Raw genomic sequence first — 17,442 nt, 5'->3', positions numbered from 1 at the left:
CATGTGCCTTTCTAAGAGTCTCTTAAATGTCCCTATTGTATCAGCCTCAACCACCCTCCCAAGGCAGTGCGTTCCAGGAACCCAGTACATCCTCATGAAATCTTCCTGCACTCACCTTAAAAGAACGTCCTCTGGTATTGGCCACTGCCACCCTGGGGGAAAAGAAAACACTGGCTGTCCACGCTATCTATGCCTCTTATAATCTTATACTCCTCTATCAAATCACCTCTCATCCAATTTGCTCTAAAGAGAAAAGCTCTAGCTCACTCAACCTTTCTTCATAAAACATCAAGACTCAAGATTCAAGGTTGCTTATTGTCATTCTTCTGTACACGAGTGTAAAGGAGAACAAAATGATTGATACTCCAATCTGATACAGCATTAAAGAAAAACAATAAAAAATCAAAAAAGTACCACAATAAATATGTGCTCTCTGATTCAGATTCTTCATAAAACATATTCTCTATTCCATGTTCCTAAGCTGTGGGGGCCAATTCTTTACGTATATTTAAGGCAGAGGTTGATAGATTCTTGATTGCTTAGGGCATGATGGGATACTAGGAGAAGGCAAGAGAATGGAGCTGAGAGGAAAATTGGATCAGCCATAATGAAAAGGTGGAGCAGACTCAATGGGCCAAATGGCCTAATTCTGCTCCTATGTCTTATGGTCTTATGATATTATGGTAACTTCATGAAGGATCCCACCCACCCTTCTCATGGACTGTTTTTCCCATACCCACCAGGGAGGAAAGCTATGTACCATTCACGCCAAGATCATCAGACTCAAAAACAGGTACTTTCCCCAGCAGTAAAACCTCCACCTACTAACTCATCTCTCCTCACCCCAACTACATTACTTTATCGTTTCCTGTCAGTCACCTTATGTACAGACACTCCTGTCTCTAGCATCAGTATATGGGCATACAATCAATCTCAGTATGTAACCTATCTTATGCATTTATATTTATTATGTTTTTTTTTGTGCTTCATCGGATCTGGAGTAACAAATATTTTGTTCTCCTTTACACTTGTATACTGAGAATGACATTAAACAATCTTGAACGTTCTATTTTTCGATCGCAGCACTTCTTTAAATCCGTCTTCAATTACATTTGGTTGAACTATAGATTTGAAGAACAATCCTTTCGATGTTTTTCCCATTCTGGTTTTGTATTGAGGTTTAAAACCACCAACAACATACAGTTAATGCAATAAATCTGAAGATGTAAGTTGGCTGTATGTCATTTCTGAGATGATGACAATTTAATGGCAAGAATTTTCAAAGAAACGGGCAATGATACAACACTCATGACTGAGAACAAAATTGTTACTGTTGAGTGAATAACAACTTCAACCATATAATCCATACTTTAACCACCCGGCTCCAATAAGGTTAGATTAGTCTAATGCAGAATTTTGGATTCAAGGAGGCTCCATGTGAAAGCAGTAGAAAAGCAAGGAAACTACATGAATATTGTATACCTTCAAAAAGCAATTCAGAAAAAATTACAATTAATCATGATTCAGGTTATCAAGTGACAATCTTAGCTTTTTATAGGCTACCTACCTCTTTGATTTCGCTATTTTTGGTTTCATCGGTGTGTTGTCTGAAAGGATTGGAACAGATGTCATCCACCTCGAGCATCGCAGGTCCCTTCTGTAGAGCAGTGATTGGACGAATCACACCAGGTCTGGTCTAGGTTAAAAGATCAGTACAACACCAGTGTACAGTTGCTTTGAAAAGAGTAATTGAAACTGGTAATAATTATGAGAACAAACTCTAAGATCTCACTTTTGATTTATTGAAGCATTTTCAACTCCACTTTAACAGAAACATTAACTTTCACTTGAGGAGGAAAAACACCAATTATATGTAAATTTTGTACCAAGACCATTCAGATAAAGCCTACGATGAATACAGGAGCCTCAGGTCCCACACCTTCATGTTCAGGAACAGTTCAGCCGTCACCTCCTGAACCAGAGTAAATAAATACACTCACCTCAACACTGAACTGATTTCACAACCTACAGACTCTCTTTCAAGGGCTCTACAACTCATGTTCTCAATAGAAACCAAATTTCCCTCAGGATTAATAAAGTATATCTATCTATCTATCTATCTAGAATTGATTATTCATTGAGTTATTAGTATAATTATTTAATTTTTCTTTTTGTATTTGCACAATTTGGTGTCTTTTTCACACTGGCTGTTTGTCTGTCTTTGTTGGTGTCTAGTTTTTCATTGATGCAATTGTGTTTCTTTGTATCTGCTGTGAAAGCCCATAAGAAAATGAATTTCAGGATAGTATGTGGTGACATATATGTATTTTGATAAATTTAGTTTCAACTTTGAATAAGCAGGTCAGAAATTTTAGGACATGTCAACAGCTAGAACTTTTTTTTTTGTCTTTGATTCCAACATCAGCAGTGTTACTTGTTTTTCAAAATGCTGGGTTGGAGGACTATACGTGGGTGGGCGGGGGGCAGGCAGGGAGGAATGGTGGCTTGTTTTGCTGTTGTTGTTTTGTTGCTTGTTCTGTACTGTGTTGTTCTGCCGAGCATTGTGGACTATGTCGGTGCCAGAATGTGTGGTGACACTTACAGGCTCTCCCTAGCACCCCTGTGGGTGTGTTGATTGATTGTTAATGCATGTTTTCATGTACATGTGTGATGCACTATCAATTACTCCAAAAGACTGGAAGTAGAGTAAATACTGAAAGGCTTTTATTAATAGTAAATGGACACACGTCCATGCTGTATGTCTGCCCTGGATTGAAGGAGGAGCAGTGACACAATCGCCTTTATTCAGGGGGCTGTGGGAGGAGCCACAGGAGCAGTCAGCAGAGGGGCGTGTCCAGACAGGTAAATAAATGAATCTGAACAATACACATTCTGAGCGGCTGCTGCTGCTTATGATGCCAAATAACTCTTTAACAGAGACTTAAAGGCCATAGTAAACTTAAATTTGCAGCTGTGGCTGCTATAGAAACACTTACAGGTTGATTCTCTGTGGTCTCAGGAGATGGTAGATGGAGATTGGCCTGAATGAGAAACACCAAAATATACAATGAAGCCATACCTGCTTATAGAACACTCTGCACAGAATAAATAAGAGATTGAATGAAACTAATAACTTGAATTAAAAAAAACCTTGTATTGTAACTAAAATTGCTGGGGGTGGGAACCGAACTGAAGTGACTGAGGAAAGGGAGGTTGGCTCACAAATACAGAAAGCTTGGAGACAGTGCCAAAGGGAGGATAGGCAGGTGATAGAGAAGGGATGAGCTCAGTCTGATGGTTTGAGATGTGTCTATTTTAATGCAGGGAGTATCATGAATAAAGCGAATGAGCTCAGAGCGTGGATCGGCACTTGGAGCTATGATGTTGTGGCCATTACAGAGACTTGGATGGTGCAGGGGCAGGAATGGCTACTTCAAGTGCCAGGCTTTAGATGTTCCAGAAAGGATAGGGAGGGAGGCAAAAGAGGTGGGGGCGTGGCACTGTTGATCAGAGATAGTGTCACGGCTGCAGAAAAGGAGGAAGTCATGGAGGAGTTGTCTACAGAGCCTCTGTAGGTGGAAGTTAGGAATAGGAAGGGGTGTTTTTTATAGGCACCCAATAGTAACAGGGACATTGAGGAGCAGATAGGGAGACAGATTCTGGAAAGGAGTAATAATAACACGGTTGTCGTGGTGGGGGATTTTAATTTCCCAAATATTGATTGGCATCTCCCTAGAGTGAGGGTTTAGATGGGTTAGAGTTTGTTAGGTGTGTTCAGAAAGGTTCCTTGACACAATATGTAGATAAGCTTACAAGAGGAGAGGTTGTACTTGATCTGGTATTGGGAAATTAACCTGGTCAGGTGTCAGGACTCTCAGTGGGAGAGCGTCTTGGAGATAGTGATCACAATTCTATCTCCTTTGGAGAGGGATAGGAACAGAAAAGTTAGGGAAACATTTAATTGGAGTAAGGGGAAATATGAGGCCAGCAGGCTGGAACTTGGAAGCATAAATTAGAAACAAATGTTCTCAGGGAAATATACAGAAGGAATTTGGCAAATGTTCAGGGGGTATTTGTGTGGGGTTCTGAGTAGGTACTTTCCAATGAGACATGAAAAGGATTGTAGGGTAAAAGATCTATGGCGCACAAAGGCTGTTGTAAATCTAGTCAAGAAGAAAAGAAAAGCTTACAAAAGGTTAAAAAAACTAGGTAATGACAGGAATCTAGAAGATTGTAAGGCTAGCAGGAAGGGGCTTAAGAATGAAATTAATAGAGCCAGAAGGGGCCATGAAAGGGCATTGGTGAACAGGATTAAGGAAAGCCCCAAGGCATCGTACAAGTATGTGAAGAGCAAGAGGATAAGACATTAGAGAAAAGAACCAGTCAAGTGTGACAGTGGAAATGTGTGTATGGAACCGGAGGAAATAGCAGAGGTACTTGATGAATAGTTTGCTTCAGTATTCATTACGGAAAATTACTTCAAAAGTAATTCAGAGTTGCAATATAGACCTGGATCAGGAGATGAGCTGAAGCTGATCTACCTAAGTAGGAATTTGGTACAGCTTTTACATTCTCAGTTCATGAGATTACCAGTGAAATTAAATTTTGATATTAGAATAGTGGCTACAGGAAAATTTAATTAGGTAACAGACTATGTTGTGATTACATAACAAAATGATTATCGACAGGTCTAACTGCAAATAAAATTTTCTATTACAACGATGGGTGCATACCTAGTGAAGTTCCTGAAACTTGGGTGTCATCGCTGCTGCATTCCACTTCTCTACTTAGGTCTGTGCTTCTCTGTTGCCACATTGGCACAATCCACATCTCTATTTACTAGTTATTGGCCCTCACTTTTTCTTCCCTTACAACACAATTGGTATTAGTTTATTGTTGTCATATTCCACCTATGATGCCATCTGTAAATTTGCTGATGATACAGCCATTTTCGGTAGAATTTCAGATGGAGATGAGAGGGCGTACAAGAGTGAGATATGCCAACTAGTGGAGTTGTGTCACAGCAACAACCTTGCACCAAAGGTCAGTATGACAAAAGAGCTGATTGTGAACTTCAGGAAGGTTAAAACGAAGGAACACATACCACAGAAGTGGAGAGAGTGAGCAGTTTCAAGTTCCTGAGTGTCAAGATCTCTGAGGACCTAACCTGGTCCCAACATATCGATGCAGCTACAATGAAGGCAAGACAGTGCCTGTACTTCATCAGGAGTTTGAAGAGATTTGGTATGTCAACAAAAACACTCAAAAACTTCTATAGATGTACTGTGGAGAGCATTCTGACAGGCTGCATCACTGTCTGGTATGGGGGTGGGGTGCTACTCCACAGGACCGAAAGAAGCTGCAAAGGGTTGTAAATGTAGTCGGCTCCATCTTGGGTACTAGCCTACAAAATACCCAGGAGATCTTCAAGGAGCGGTGTCTCAGAAAGGCAGCATCCATTATTAAGGACCTCCAGCACCCAGGGCATGCCCTTTTCTCACTGTTACCATCAGGTAGGGGGTACAGAAGCCTGAAGGCACACACTCAGCAATTCAGGATCAGCTTCTTCCCCTCTGCCATCCGATTTCTAAATGGACATTGAACCTGCAAACACTCCCTCACTTTTTAATATATATTATTTCTGTTTGTTGCATGATTTTTAATCTATTCAATATACGTATACTGCTAAGTTAACAAATTTCACGACACATGCCGGTGATAATAAACCCGATTCTGATTCTGTCTCAACATTCAGTGAAAAGCTTGTCTTGCGTATTATTCATACAGATCAATTCAGTTCAGTGCCTTGAGGTAGTACAAAATAAAACTATAACAGAATGTAGACTAAATGTAGCAGCTACAGAGAAAGTACAGTCTTTTTTGCAGTCTCATAGTTTTTTACATCCTATGTTTTCCACCCCATCTTTCCTTTTTTTTGTGTGCATGGAGGAGGAATTTGGCAGTTGATAATCACGCTCCCATTCTTTTTATTCTTGGTTTTGTGGCTTTCAGGAGAAGAATATCAGAGTTGTAGACTTGATAATAAATGAACCTTTGAACCTTTGAACTATGGGCAGAAAAGACAGAACACGGAGGAAACCCACATATGCATGGGAATGATCATGCAAACTCCTTACAGATGGTGCTGGAATTGAACTCCAAATTCCAGTGCCCCAAGATATAACAGTGTTGTACTAATTGCTCCACCACCATGGCGTTTTTGTTTATTATTGTCACATGTACCAAATACAATGAAAATTTGGTCTTGCAAACTATTTAAACATATCAAATCATACAGGTAGAACAAGGTAAAATGTGAGTCTATCTTATCATACAAGGGCACTACACATTCTACCTGTGACTGTGTTGGTTTCCTTGAGGTGCTCCACATCCCAAAGATGTGCGGGTTTGCAGATTAATTGGCTGCCGTTAATTGCCCCATGTATGTAAGTGAGAGATAGAATCTATGTGTGTATGAGAGGGGGGAGGTATATTTATAAGGCCATAAGACAGAGGAGCCATTTGGTTCATTGAGTCTGTTCCGCCATTCCTTCTTTCCCCTCCTCAACCCCAGTCCCTGGACTTCTCCCTGTAACCTTTCATGCCGTGTCCAGTCAAGAACCTATCAAGCTCAAACTTTCTGAGCACCTTCTCCCTTTTAATAGTAACTGCACTCATTTCTCTTCCCTCATACACTTCAACTTCTGGCACACTGCTAGTGTCTTCCACAGTGAACACTGATACAAAATACTTATTTAGTTCATCTGCTCTCCCCTTGTCCCCCATTACTATTTCTCCAGCCTCATTTTCTAGCAGTCCTATATTCACTCTTATCTCTCTTTCACTGTTTACATACTTGAAAAAGTTTTTACTATCCACTTTGATATTGTTTGCTAGCTTGCTTTCATATTTCATCTCTTCTCTTCTAATGATCCTTTCAGTTGCTATCTGTAGGTTTTTAAAAGCTTCCCAAACCTCTACCTTCCCGCTAATTTTTACTTTATTATATGCGCCCTCTTTTGTTTTGACATTAACTTAGATTGCCCTTGTCAGCCATGGTTATACTATTTTGCCTTCCTCATTTTTTCCCAGAAACTCACAGCATTGTTGCTTTGCTGTCATCCCTGCCAGCATCTCCTTCCAATTTACTTTGGCCAACTCCTCTCTCGTACCACTGTAATTTCCATTACACCAGCGGTCTCCAACCACCGGGCTGCAAAGCATGTGCTACCGGGCCGCGAGGAAACGATATGATTTGGCGATATGAGTCAGCTGCACCTTTCCTCATTCCCTGTCACGGCCACTGTTGAGCTTAAATGCACGCGAGGTCATTACCCGCACGTCATCCACGTCAGCGTGGAAAGGAGATCAACTCCTCCAGCTTGCAAATGACGGTGGGCTGAAAAGTATGTTTGACATAACATCTCTGCCGGCATTCTGGATCAAAGTCAAGGCTAAATATCCTGAGATAGTCACGAAAGCACTGAAAACGTTGCTTCCATTTCCAACATATCTCTGCAATGAATGCAACAAAAACTAAACTGCGGAACAGACTGGACATAAGGAAACCCCTTTGAGTATCGCTGTCTCCCATCACCCCTCGATAGGACCGTGTTGTTGCAGGGAAACAAGCCCAGGGCTCTCACTGATTCAGCAATATTGGTCTGTTGCAATGATTTTATATGTTCATATGGGGAAAATATGTGCTGTGTGTTTAATATCCAAACATTACTTAAAATGTTATGATGCTATTGACTTATAAGTGACTTATACAGTAATTGACTTATCACCATATTCATGCGAGGAAAATATGCACTGTGTGTTTAATATTAAATTCGTTAGATAATCCCTTTTAGAAACGAAATTGAGTGTATTAGCCACTTATCACCTATATTCCGGTCATGATTAACAGCCGCCCCCTCCCCCACCACCGAACAGAATCACCAAAAATGATTTGTAGAAAAAAAATTGGCACGTACACACATGCACACTGGTGCCCACGCAAGGCTTCATGGTCATTATAGTCTTTCTTGGGGTAAACAGAACGTATTTGACTGCTACTCTTGTCGTTGGCAACCCTCCCCCCACCCCCAGTCAGCCAGTTCTCAAGAATATTGTCAATAATAAACCGGTCCGCAGTGCAAAAGAGGTTGGGGACCCCTGCTTTACATCACTGAATTACTGCTATGTTAGACTTTACTTTCTCCCTATCAAATTTCATGTTGAACTCAATCTTATTGTAATCACTATCTCCTTGGGGTTCTTTTACCTTAAGCTCCCTCATCACCTCTGGTTCATGATATGACACCCAATCCAGGATTGCTAATCCCCTAGTAGGCTCAACAACAAACTCCTCTAAAAAGCCATCTCACTCTCTTGAGATCCATTACCATCCTGATTTTCCAAATCAACCTGCATGTTGAAATCTCCTATGACTATCATAACATTGCCCTTCTGACATGTCTCTTCTAGTTCCTGTTGTAATCTATGGTCTACATCCCAGTTACTATTGGGGGGCCTGTATATAACTGCCATCAGGGTTCTTTTACCCTTGCCATTTCTTAACTCAACCCACAAGAGTTCAACATCTTCTGATTCTATGTCACATCCTTCTACTGATTTGATGCCATTCTTTATCAACAGAGTCATGTCATCCCCTTTGCCTACCTTCCTATCCCTCTGATACAATGTGTAACCTTGGACATTCAGCTCCCAACTACAACCATCCTTCAGACATGATTCAGTGATGGCCACAACATCATACCTGACAATCTGTAATATTGCAACAAGATCATCCACCTTATTGCTTATACTTGGTGCACTAAGGCATAACACTGAGTACTGTACTTGAGGGGAATGTGAGAAGAAGAAGTATTTGGAGATGCATTAGGCTCAGGGTATCAAAGTTCAGAGTTCATTTCCAGCATCCTCTGGAATAAGCTTTACATCCTTCCTGTGAGCACTTAGGCTTCCTGCAGGTGCTCCCATTTCCTTTCACAGTCCTAAGATATACCAATTAGTAGTTAATTGTTCATTGTAAATCGTCCTGTGCTTAGGCTAGGGTTAAATAGGTGGGTTGCTGGGCGATCTTTGGGCTGGAAGGGCCTGTTCTGCATTGTACCTCCAAATTAATTAATTAATTAATTAATTAAACGAGATTGGTGCTTTGGAAGAATGAAGATCCTGAATGACTTGCTTTAGTGGTCATCACACTGAGTTGACCACTTTCTGTACAAACACATTTGCATGCAAGTATTTAAAAAAAAGACAACCTTCCCACGCAGGCACTGGCATGGTTGTTTTTTTGTTGGTTCAGTACATTTGAAATGAAATAAGCACGACCCATTTAAAGCGTGGCACCTTCACCTTTCCTCCATACAAGTCACAAAATGTGTCTGCTCACAACATACACCCCATACAAAAAAGAACTCACGTATTTGGTTTCTCTTCCAGCTGACTTCGGTATGGGACTGATAGACTGGAAATGAAAAAATATTCAAGAATTACCTCATGGCTGAAATGGATAGTAGGGTACACACAAGAGATTCTACAGATGCTGAAAATCTTGATCAATGCACACAAAATGCTGGAGGAACTCAGCAAGTCAGGCAGCGTCTATGGAGGGGAATAAATAGACAACATCCTGATGAAGGGCCTCAGCCCAGAACATCGACTGGTTATTCATTTCCATAGATGCTGCCTGACTTATTGAGTTCCCTCAGCATTTTGTGTGTTATTCAAAATCAGAACTAGTTTTCTTCACTAATCCTTTTCTCCTCTCTACGCCCATGACACTGTGACTAGGCACAGCTCAAACACCATTGATAAGTTTGCCAAATACACAATTGTTATAGGCAGAATCTCCAATGGTTACAAGAACGTGGACTAGAGTGAGACGGTTCAGCTGGTCGAGTGGTATCGCAACAATAACCTTGCACTCAATGTGGATTTCAGAAAGGGGAAGTCGAGGGAACGTACACCAGTTCTCATCAGGGAATCAGCAGTGGAAAGGATGAGCAGTTCCAGGGTGCTAGCATCTCTGAAGATCTATCTTGGGTCCAACATTGGTGTAATTATGAAGAAGGCATGTCAGTGGCTATACTGAGGTGATCTGGTATGTCACCAAAGACTCAGATTTCTACAGGTGTAACATGGAGAGCGTTGTAAATGGTTGCATCAGTGACTGGTATGGAAGAGCCACTATACGGGATCGGAAAAAGCTGCAGAGGGCTTCAAGCTCAGTCAGCTCCATCATGGGTACCAGCCCCTTCAGCATTGAGGACATCTTCAAAAGGCGATGCCTCAAAAAGGCAGCATCCATTGTTAAGGATCCCCCTCACCCAGGACATGCCCTGTCATGACCTTGGCCCATCTGTAGAGTACTCTGAGGGCTCGGAGTTTTTAGCTGGTGTGTTTCTTTTGTATTCTCTGCATTTTATTTATTTGAGTTATCAGTATTGTTGTGCTTCGGGTTTTTTATCTGTTACTGTTAGGTCTTCTCTAATTTACACTTGAAATTGTCCTTGGATACTTCCAAATAATTCTCCAAGATTTTGCAGGTGTCCAATTAAGTATCCTTGGGTGTATGTCTCTTACTAAAATGGTTAGAGATAGATAGATAGGTAGATACTTTATTGATCACAAAGGAAATCATACTGTCACAGTAGCATTACAAGAGCACAAATATAAATCCTGGAAACAAAGTAGAAAGAATAAAAAATAAGCTACCACTAACGGTCTAACAGGAGAGGCGGGGCAGTTATCACTTCCCTAGCTACAGATTGACTCATTATAGAGCTTAACAGCCGAGGGTAAGAATGACCTCATATAGCACTCTTTGGAGCAGCACAGTTGTCTTACTCTTATTACAAAGTGCTTCTCTGTTCAGCAAGGTGGCATGCAGATTGTGAGAAACATTGCCAGGATTGCCAGGTGTTTCCGTAGGGTCCTTTGTTCTACCACAGCTTCCAGTATGTCCAGTTTGACTCCTGTCTAATCAGTTTATCGAGCCTGTTGCCATCACCTGTGTTGATGCCATTGCCCCAGCACACAACCGCATAGAAGATTGTACTGGTGACAACAGACTGTTAGAACATGTGAAGAAAAGGCCTGCATACTCCAAAGGACCTCAGTCTCCTCAGGAAGTAGAGACAACTCTGGTCCTTCTTGTACACAGTCTCTGTGTTGGCGCTCCATTCAAGTCTGTCATCCAGGTGCACCCCAGGTACTTGTAGGTCCTTACCACATCCAAGTCCTCACCATCAATAGTAACAGGGAGAAGTGTAGGCTTAGTCTTCCTAAAGTCCATCACCATCTCATTTGTCTTACTAATGTTGAGCAGCAGATGATTCAGTTTGCACCATTTGTCAAAGCCCTCTATTCACCCTCCCATTCTCCATTTTATACACCCAACTACTGCTGAGTCATCAGAGAATTTTTGCAGATGACATAACTCAGTGTTGTATCTAAAGTTCGAGGTATTCAGGATAAACAGGAAGAGAGCCAATACAGTCCCCTGTGAGGCCCCAGTGCTGCTTATAGCCATGTCTGACACACAGCTCTGAAGCCACACAACCTGTGGTCTGTCACTCAGGTAGTCCATTATCCAGGAGACAATGGAAGTACCAACCTGCTTTGAATGGAGCTTTTCCCCCAGCAGTGAGGGCTGTATAATATTGAAGGCACTTGAGAAATCAGAAAACATGATCCTCACAGTACTGTCCTGCTGATCTAAATGGGAGTAGGCTCTGTTCAGCAGATAGATGGCAGCAACATCAACTCCAATGTGCTCCTGGTAGGCAAACTGTGGGGGACCAGAGGTGAGGTGAGCCAGGACCAGCCTCTCTGGAGTCTTCATGATATACGAGTACAAGTTATTTGTAACTTGTTACAATTCTGGGATTTTGTCGGCTAAGTATGAATTCTTTTATGCTCTGTTTTGTCGGTGCACAAATAAATATCTATTCAATCAAAGCACGCGCACGAGAGAAGGTTTTAACAGAGGTATTCACACTGCAATGAGAGAGACAGAACAATATGCATGCATAGACAACAGATCAAAACGTGGTGCTAATAGGAGGATCATTACTCTAAAAGAAATAGACACATACATTACACTTCCTGCCCCTTTAGATTAATGCAACATAAAACTGCATATGTAACAAAAAATTCAATTTCCCATTCACAAACCATATTCCAAATAAACATGCTTTCACAATAACAGTCCGTAACTAACTTCACAGTTCTAAAGGTTCAGTCTTTTGAGTGGCACTCTTTTTCTTTCAGGATAGCGTCTCTGGGCCTGTGGAGTGGCAAGAGGTTTGGCAAGTGTCTTGTCAATGATAACATCCTCATCACGCCTCTGGACCTGTAAAGTGGCATCAGGTTTGGTAGGTATCTTGTCTAAGACAATGTTTTCAGTTTCCAGTGCCATGTTGCTGTCGGTGACATCATCACTGAGAGGCAAGTCCAGTGACTGTAATGCGTCCATCTTGTTGGATGCAATTGATTCAGGTGTGTTCTTTCAGTTGAGTGTCCAGTATCTGGTCCACATGACATCTCCATGTCTGATCTCCAACATCCAACATCCATCAACAGTCCAGTTAGTGTAGCTATCCTATTGGGTGTCCGCTTGTTTTCTCGGTAATCTTTCTGTCCAATCTCCAATCTCCTTGCTGCTTCACCTGGCAAATGACTGAACTATTTATTCTGTACTTCCCTCCGGAGGTCTAGTTTCAGGAGGTCTATGCGAGATCTCAGATTCCTGCTCATGAACAGCATTGCAGGTGTTTGGTTTGTCATTGCAGGAACAGAGTTCTGATACACAAAAAGGAAGTTGTCCACCTTCTGCTGTAGAGAAATGTCCTCCTTGTCCATCACTTTAATGGACTTATTGAAGGTTTGGATAAAACTTTCAACTCTTAAACAAAGTAAATCTCATTCAGTAACTTATCAAAGTCTTCGCAAAAATAATCAGTTCTTGCAGAAAATCAAATTTGGATTCTTCTAATGAAAGTAAACTTACACATCCAACTGTATAAAATCCTCTGCGCCATTACACATTTCATTCCCGCGCTGGTTCTTCATCTTGGGTGGCTTGCCATCTTGTTTCTTGGTTCATTGGAATGAAATAGTTTATCATCCACAGTAAGCCAGTTCACAAACTTGTACAGAAACTTGACCAAATCCCTTGGTATGATTTTGCAGAACTAATTCCAAACTACACGGTAGGGATTTTAGACACTGGTCTCTGCTGAAATTGGCTCGTTATAGCTGCTGCATGCTGTAGCTGTAGCTTCAATAAATCTTTTATCGCTGCTGTCTCTCCTCCAGGGGTTTGACCCTGAGGGTTTCAAGTTAGTAGGGTAAAGATACTCACTACTAATTCCACTCTTAACAGTTCATGTCTTCAGCTTCTAATCATTGCTGCATTTCTCTCTTTGTCTGTCCTGTGTCCAGTCACACTTCTCCCTCGCATAACATTTTTCTCAAGTTCTTTTTTATATATATATATATATATATATATATATATATAAAATCAGTAACCCTCATTTTCATCACTCCGCAGGTGGAGCTTTCTAACATTACAACTTTGGGTTTAATTAACCTGGGTTACACGTTTGTTGCTGGGTGGTGAGGAGCTGGCTTGAAATGTCTGATATTATTTTTCTTCATAAACAGTTGGAATTCTTCTGACGTATATTGTGGTCTGTGTCACTCCCAATTTATTCAGGTAACCTTTTCTGGTGAAGATAGACCTCAGAGCAGAGACAGTCTTTGCTGAGCTGGTTGATTTCATTGGTATAGCATCCAACCACTTTGAATGAGCATCCACAGCAATCAGAAACATGGAGTCCATGAATGGCCCAACAAAGTCAATGTGTACTCTTTGCCATGGTGATGATGGCCACTCCCACGGGTGTAACAGTATCCATGGGGTGCATTTTGAACCTTTTGGCATCCGGAACAGCTTTTGTTCAAGTTTTCAATCTGTTTTTCTACTCCCGGCCACCACACACAGCTCCAGGTGAGACTCTTCATCTTGACTGTACCCAGGTGTCCTTCATGCCGATTTTCTAACACTCTGGTGCGCAGTTTTGAGGGAATCACAACATAAGATTCACACATCAGCGTTCTTTGACATACCGGCAGTTGGTCTCGTCTCACTGAGAACTCTGGAAACATAGGGTTACCATGAGCATGGTGATTTCATAGACTTTTGATAAAGTCAGTTCATTCCTTGTTTCACTTTGTATTTCAGAACTTGCTACCAGCAACTGGTCCACCAATGCAGTGTGGAACACTCCGCTTGGTCACAGAACCAAGAACTTTCTTCTTCAGTTGCCAGTAGTGAAAGGTGTGACAATCCATCAGTGTTGCTGTGTTGTTTGGTACCCTTAAACTCTATGTCATAAGAATGGGCTCCAAGGAATAGTGCCCAACATTGTAACCGGGTAGCAGTCATCACCGGAATTCCCTTCCTGGGATTGAAAATGGACACAAGGGGCTGGTGATCTGTCACTAGTGTAAACTTTTGTCCGTAGAGGTAGTGGGGGAACTTCTTTATTCCACATGGAAGACTAAGGGCTTCTCAGTCGATCTTTGAGTTGTTGCATTCTATGCTTGTCAGTGATCTTGAAGCAAATGTAATCAGGCGTTCAGATCAATCCTTCATAATGTGTGACAAAACGGCTCCAATGCCATAAGGGGACGCACCGCACGCCAGTCTGATGGGCATGGATGGGTTATAATGGGTAAGCAGTTCATTGGACATTAATATCTCTTTGTTTCCTTGAATGCTTTTCCACATCTTTCTGACCATTCCTGCTTTGCTCCTGTATGTAACAGTGCATTCAATGGATGCAGCACTGTATCATGGCCCAATCACTCCACTCAGCCTTAGAGAGAATTCCAGATGCCTCCAAGCTCTGAAGTTCAGCATTCTCTTTAGGATGTAGTGCATAAGGCACTGGACATACTTCATTGTATCTTGGTTTTGCTGTTTCTTCCAGTTCAATTTTAGCCTCGTACCTTCGAGTTTACCAGTCCCCTTCTCAAACACCTTCTCATTAGTACTAAGTAGCTATGCCAGTCTCTGATGAGTGTGCTACCATTTGGGCTGCCATTGCCTGTTGATGTCATGCTGAGAGCTTTGACTGGGTGCCAGTCTAATTGGATTTTTAAACACAAAATACTCTGCAGATGCTGGGGTCAGTTATGGAGTCCTGATGAAGGGTTCCAGCCCGAAATGTCGACCGATCTTTTCCACTGATGCTGCCCGACCTGCTGAGTTCCTCCAGCGTGTTGTGAGTGTTGCTAGTTGGATTTTTCTCAGCCATTCACATCCAAAAAGTGCTGGCCCTCCACTTTTCAATACACAAGTGATTTTTTCTTTGCACTAACAGTCATTTGCATCATGGGAGGATTTGCCACATCAATAACATCTTCGGCTTTTTGCACCATTCAGGGACATTTTGTGGATTTTACATTCTAACCTCCTTTTCAGTAGTTCGGCTGCATCCTTTGCTGCAGTCTCTAATGATATTACAATGGTCAATGCCCATTCCAAGTTTAGGTCTCTTTCAGATAATAGCTTTTTTGAGTGCTTTGACTATGTATGCCATATACAAGCCTGTCCCTTAATGCATCAGAAAGTCACAGTACTGTGAAAGTTTGCGCAGTTTTGCAATGTATTCAGAAATGCTTTCATCTTTTGACTAGTTCCTTTTGTAAAATCTAAATTTCTCAGCTATTACCAGCAGTTTAGGACTCAAGTGACTTTGTAAAATTGTATCAATTTCATCTTTTGTCTTGCTTGCTGGCTTTTCAGGGGTTGCTAGGTTATGCGAGAGACTGTACATTCTTGGGGCCATTAAGCTAAGAAGTGTAGGGGCTTTCTTTTGCTCCTCCATGTTGTTCACGTTACAATACAGTCCCACCCTCTCAATATATTACTCCTAGCCTTTATTAGCACTATCAAATTTATCAACTTTCCCAAGTGAAGCCATCGGCACGTTATTTTCATTTTAAATTCAGCGTGTCTTTCATTGTTACTCACGCGTTCCTTTGTTAGTGTCTGTGACAGCTTTTTTATGCTGTTTAACTCTCACTGTCTTGTCCCATAACTGTCAGTGTAGTTGGTGATATTTTCTGATATTCAGGTTCATACTCGTCACCAATTTGTTATGTCTGTGCAAACAACTACATATCAATTAAATAAAAGCACGCACGTGGGAGATGGCTTTAACTTCTGTATTCACAGTGCAATGAGAGAGAGAGAGAGAGAGAGAGAGAGAGAAGGAGAGAGAATAATGTGCATGCATAGACAACAGCACATGCGCAGACAACAGATCTATACATAATGCGAAGGAGATGAGGGAGCCATTGCTCGAAAAGAAACAGATCCATACATTATACCTTGGAGAGTATTTAAAGGGGCAGTGCTCATCCATAGAAACCATAGGAAAACTACAGCACAGAAACAGGCCTTTTGGCCCTTCTTGGCTGTGTCGAACCATTTTCTGCCTAGTCCTACTGACCTGCACACGGACCATATCCCTCCATACACCTCCCATCCAAGTATCTGTCCAATTTATTCTTAAGTGTTAAAAAAGAACCCGCATTTACCACCTCGTCTGGCAGCTCATTCCAAACTCCCACCACTCTCTGTATGAAGAAGCCCCCCCACAATGTTCCTCTAAATTTTCCCCCCCCCTCACCCTTAACCCATGTCCTCTGGTTTTTTTCTCCCCTTGCCTCAGTGGAAAAAGTCTGCTTGCATTCACCCTATCTATACCCATCATAATTTTATATACCTCTATCAAATCTCCCCTCATTCTTCTACGCTCCAGGGAATAAAGTCCTAACCTATTCAACCTTTCTCTGTAACTGAGTTTCTCAAGTCCCGGCAACATCCTTGTAAACCTTCTCTGCACTCTTTCAACCTTATTAATATCCTTCCTGTAATTTGGTGACAAAAACTGAACACAATACTCCAGATTCGGCCTCACCAATGCCTTATACAACCTCATCATAACATTCCAGCTCTTATACTCAATACTTTGATTGATAAAGGCCAATGTACCAAAAGCTCTCTTTACGATCCTATCTACCTGTGACGCCACTTTTAGGGAATTTTGTATCTGTATTCCCAGATCCCTCTGTTCTACTGCACTCCTCAGTGCCTTACCATTTACCCTGTATGTTCTACCCTGGTTTGTCCCTCAGAGACTCGATTGTCCTGATCCATGCCTAGTGAAGTTCTGGCCGAGTTGTTCTGAGTTATCTCAGACCTTGTAAGTTGTACAGTTTTGTCTTGACTTGTTTGTGAATAAAGCTCCTAGTTTTGTTTTACCCTTCTGAGTCTCTGTGAGATTCTGCACTTGGGTCCGAAGATGTAACGGGACAAAACCCTCTTCTCATTGCTGCAATCGGGGAGGAGGT

At 41.6% G+C, this 17,442-nt stretch overlaps 1 protein-coding gene across 11 annotated transcripts in view; it reads right to left on the bottom strand.

Annotated features, from left to right (window-relative positions):
• The window catches only part of mlip (muscular LMNA-interacting protein), a 218,853-nt gene that overhangs the window by 35,503 nt on the left and 165,908 nt on the right, over positions 1–17,442 (bottom strand). For all 11 annotated transcript variants that reach the window (XM_063039197.1, XM_063039204.1, XM_063039222.1 and 8 more), the window contains 3 exons: positions 9,434–9,478; positions 2,997–3,041; positions 1,568–1,696 (listed from right to left, as the gene is read on the bottom strand). In XM_063039197.1, the coding sequence (XP_062895267.1) occupies positions 1,568–1,696; positions 2,997–3,041; positions 9,434–9,478 (219 nt within the window). The remainder of the gene's footprint in view (positions 1–1,567; positions 1,697–2,996; positions 3,042–9,433; positions 9,479–17,442) is intronic.

Source organism: Mobula hypostoma, chromosome 2, assembly GCF_963921235.1.
Source record: "Mobula hypostoma chromosome 2, sMobHyp1.1, whole genome shotgun sequence".
Lineage (NCBI taxonomy): Eukaryota > Metazoa > Chordata > Chondrichthyes > Myliobatiformes > Myliobatidae > Mobula > Mobula hypostoma.
Note: the sequence above shows the minus strand (reverse complement) of the source record. Positions and strands in the feature narration are given on the sequence as shown.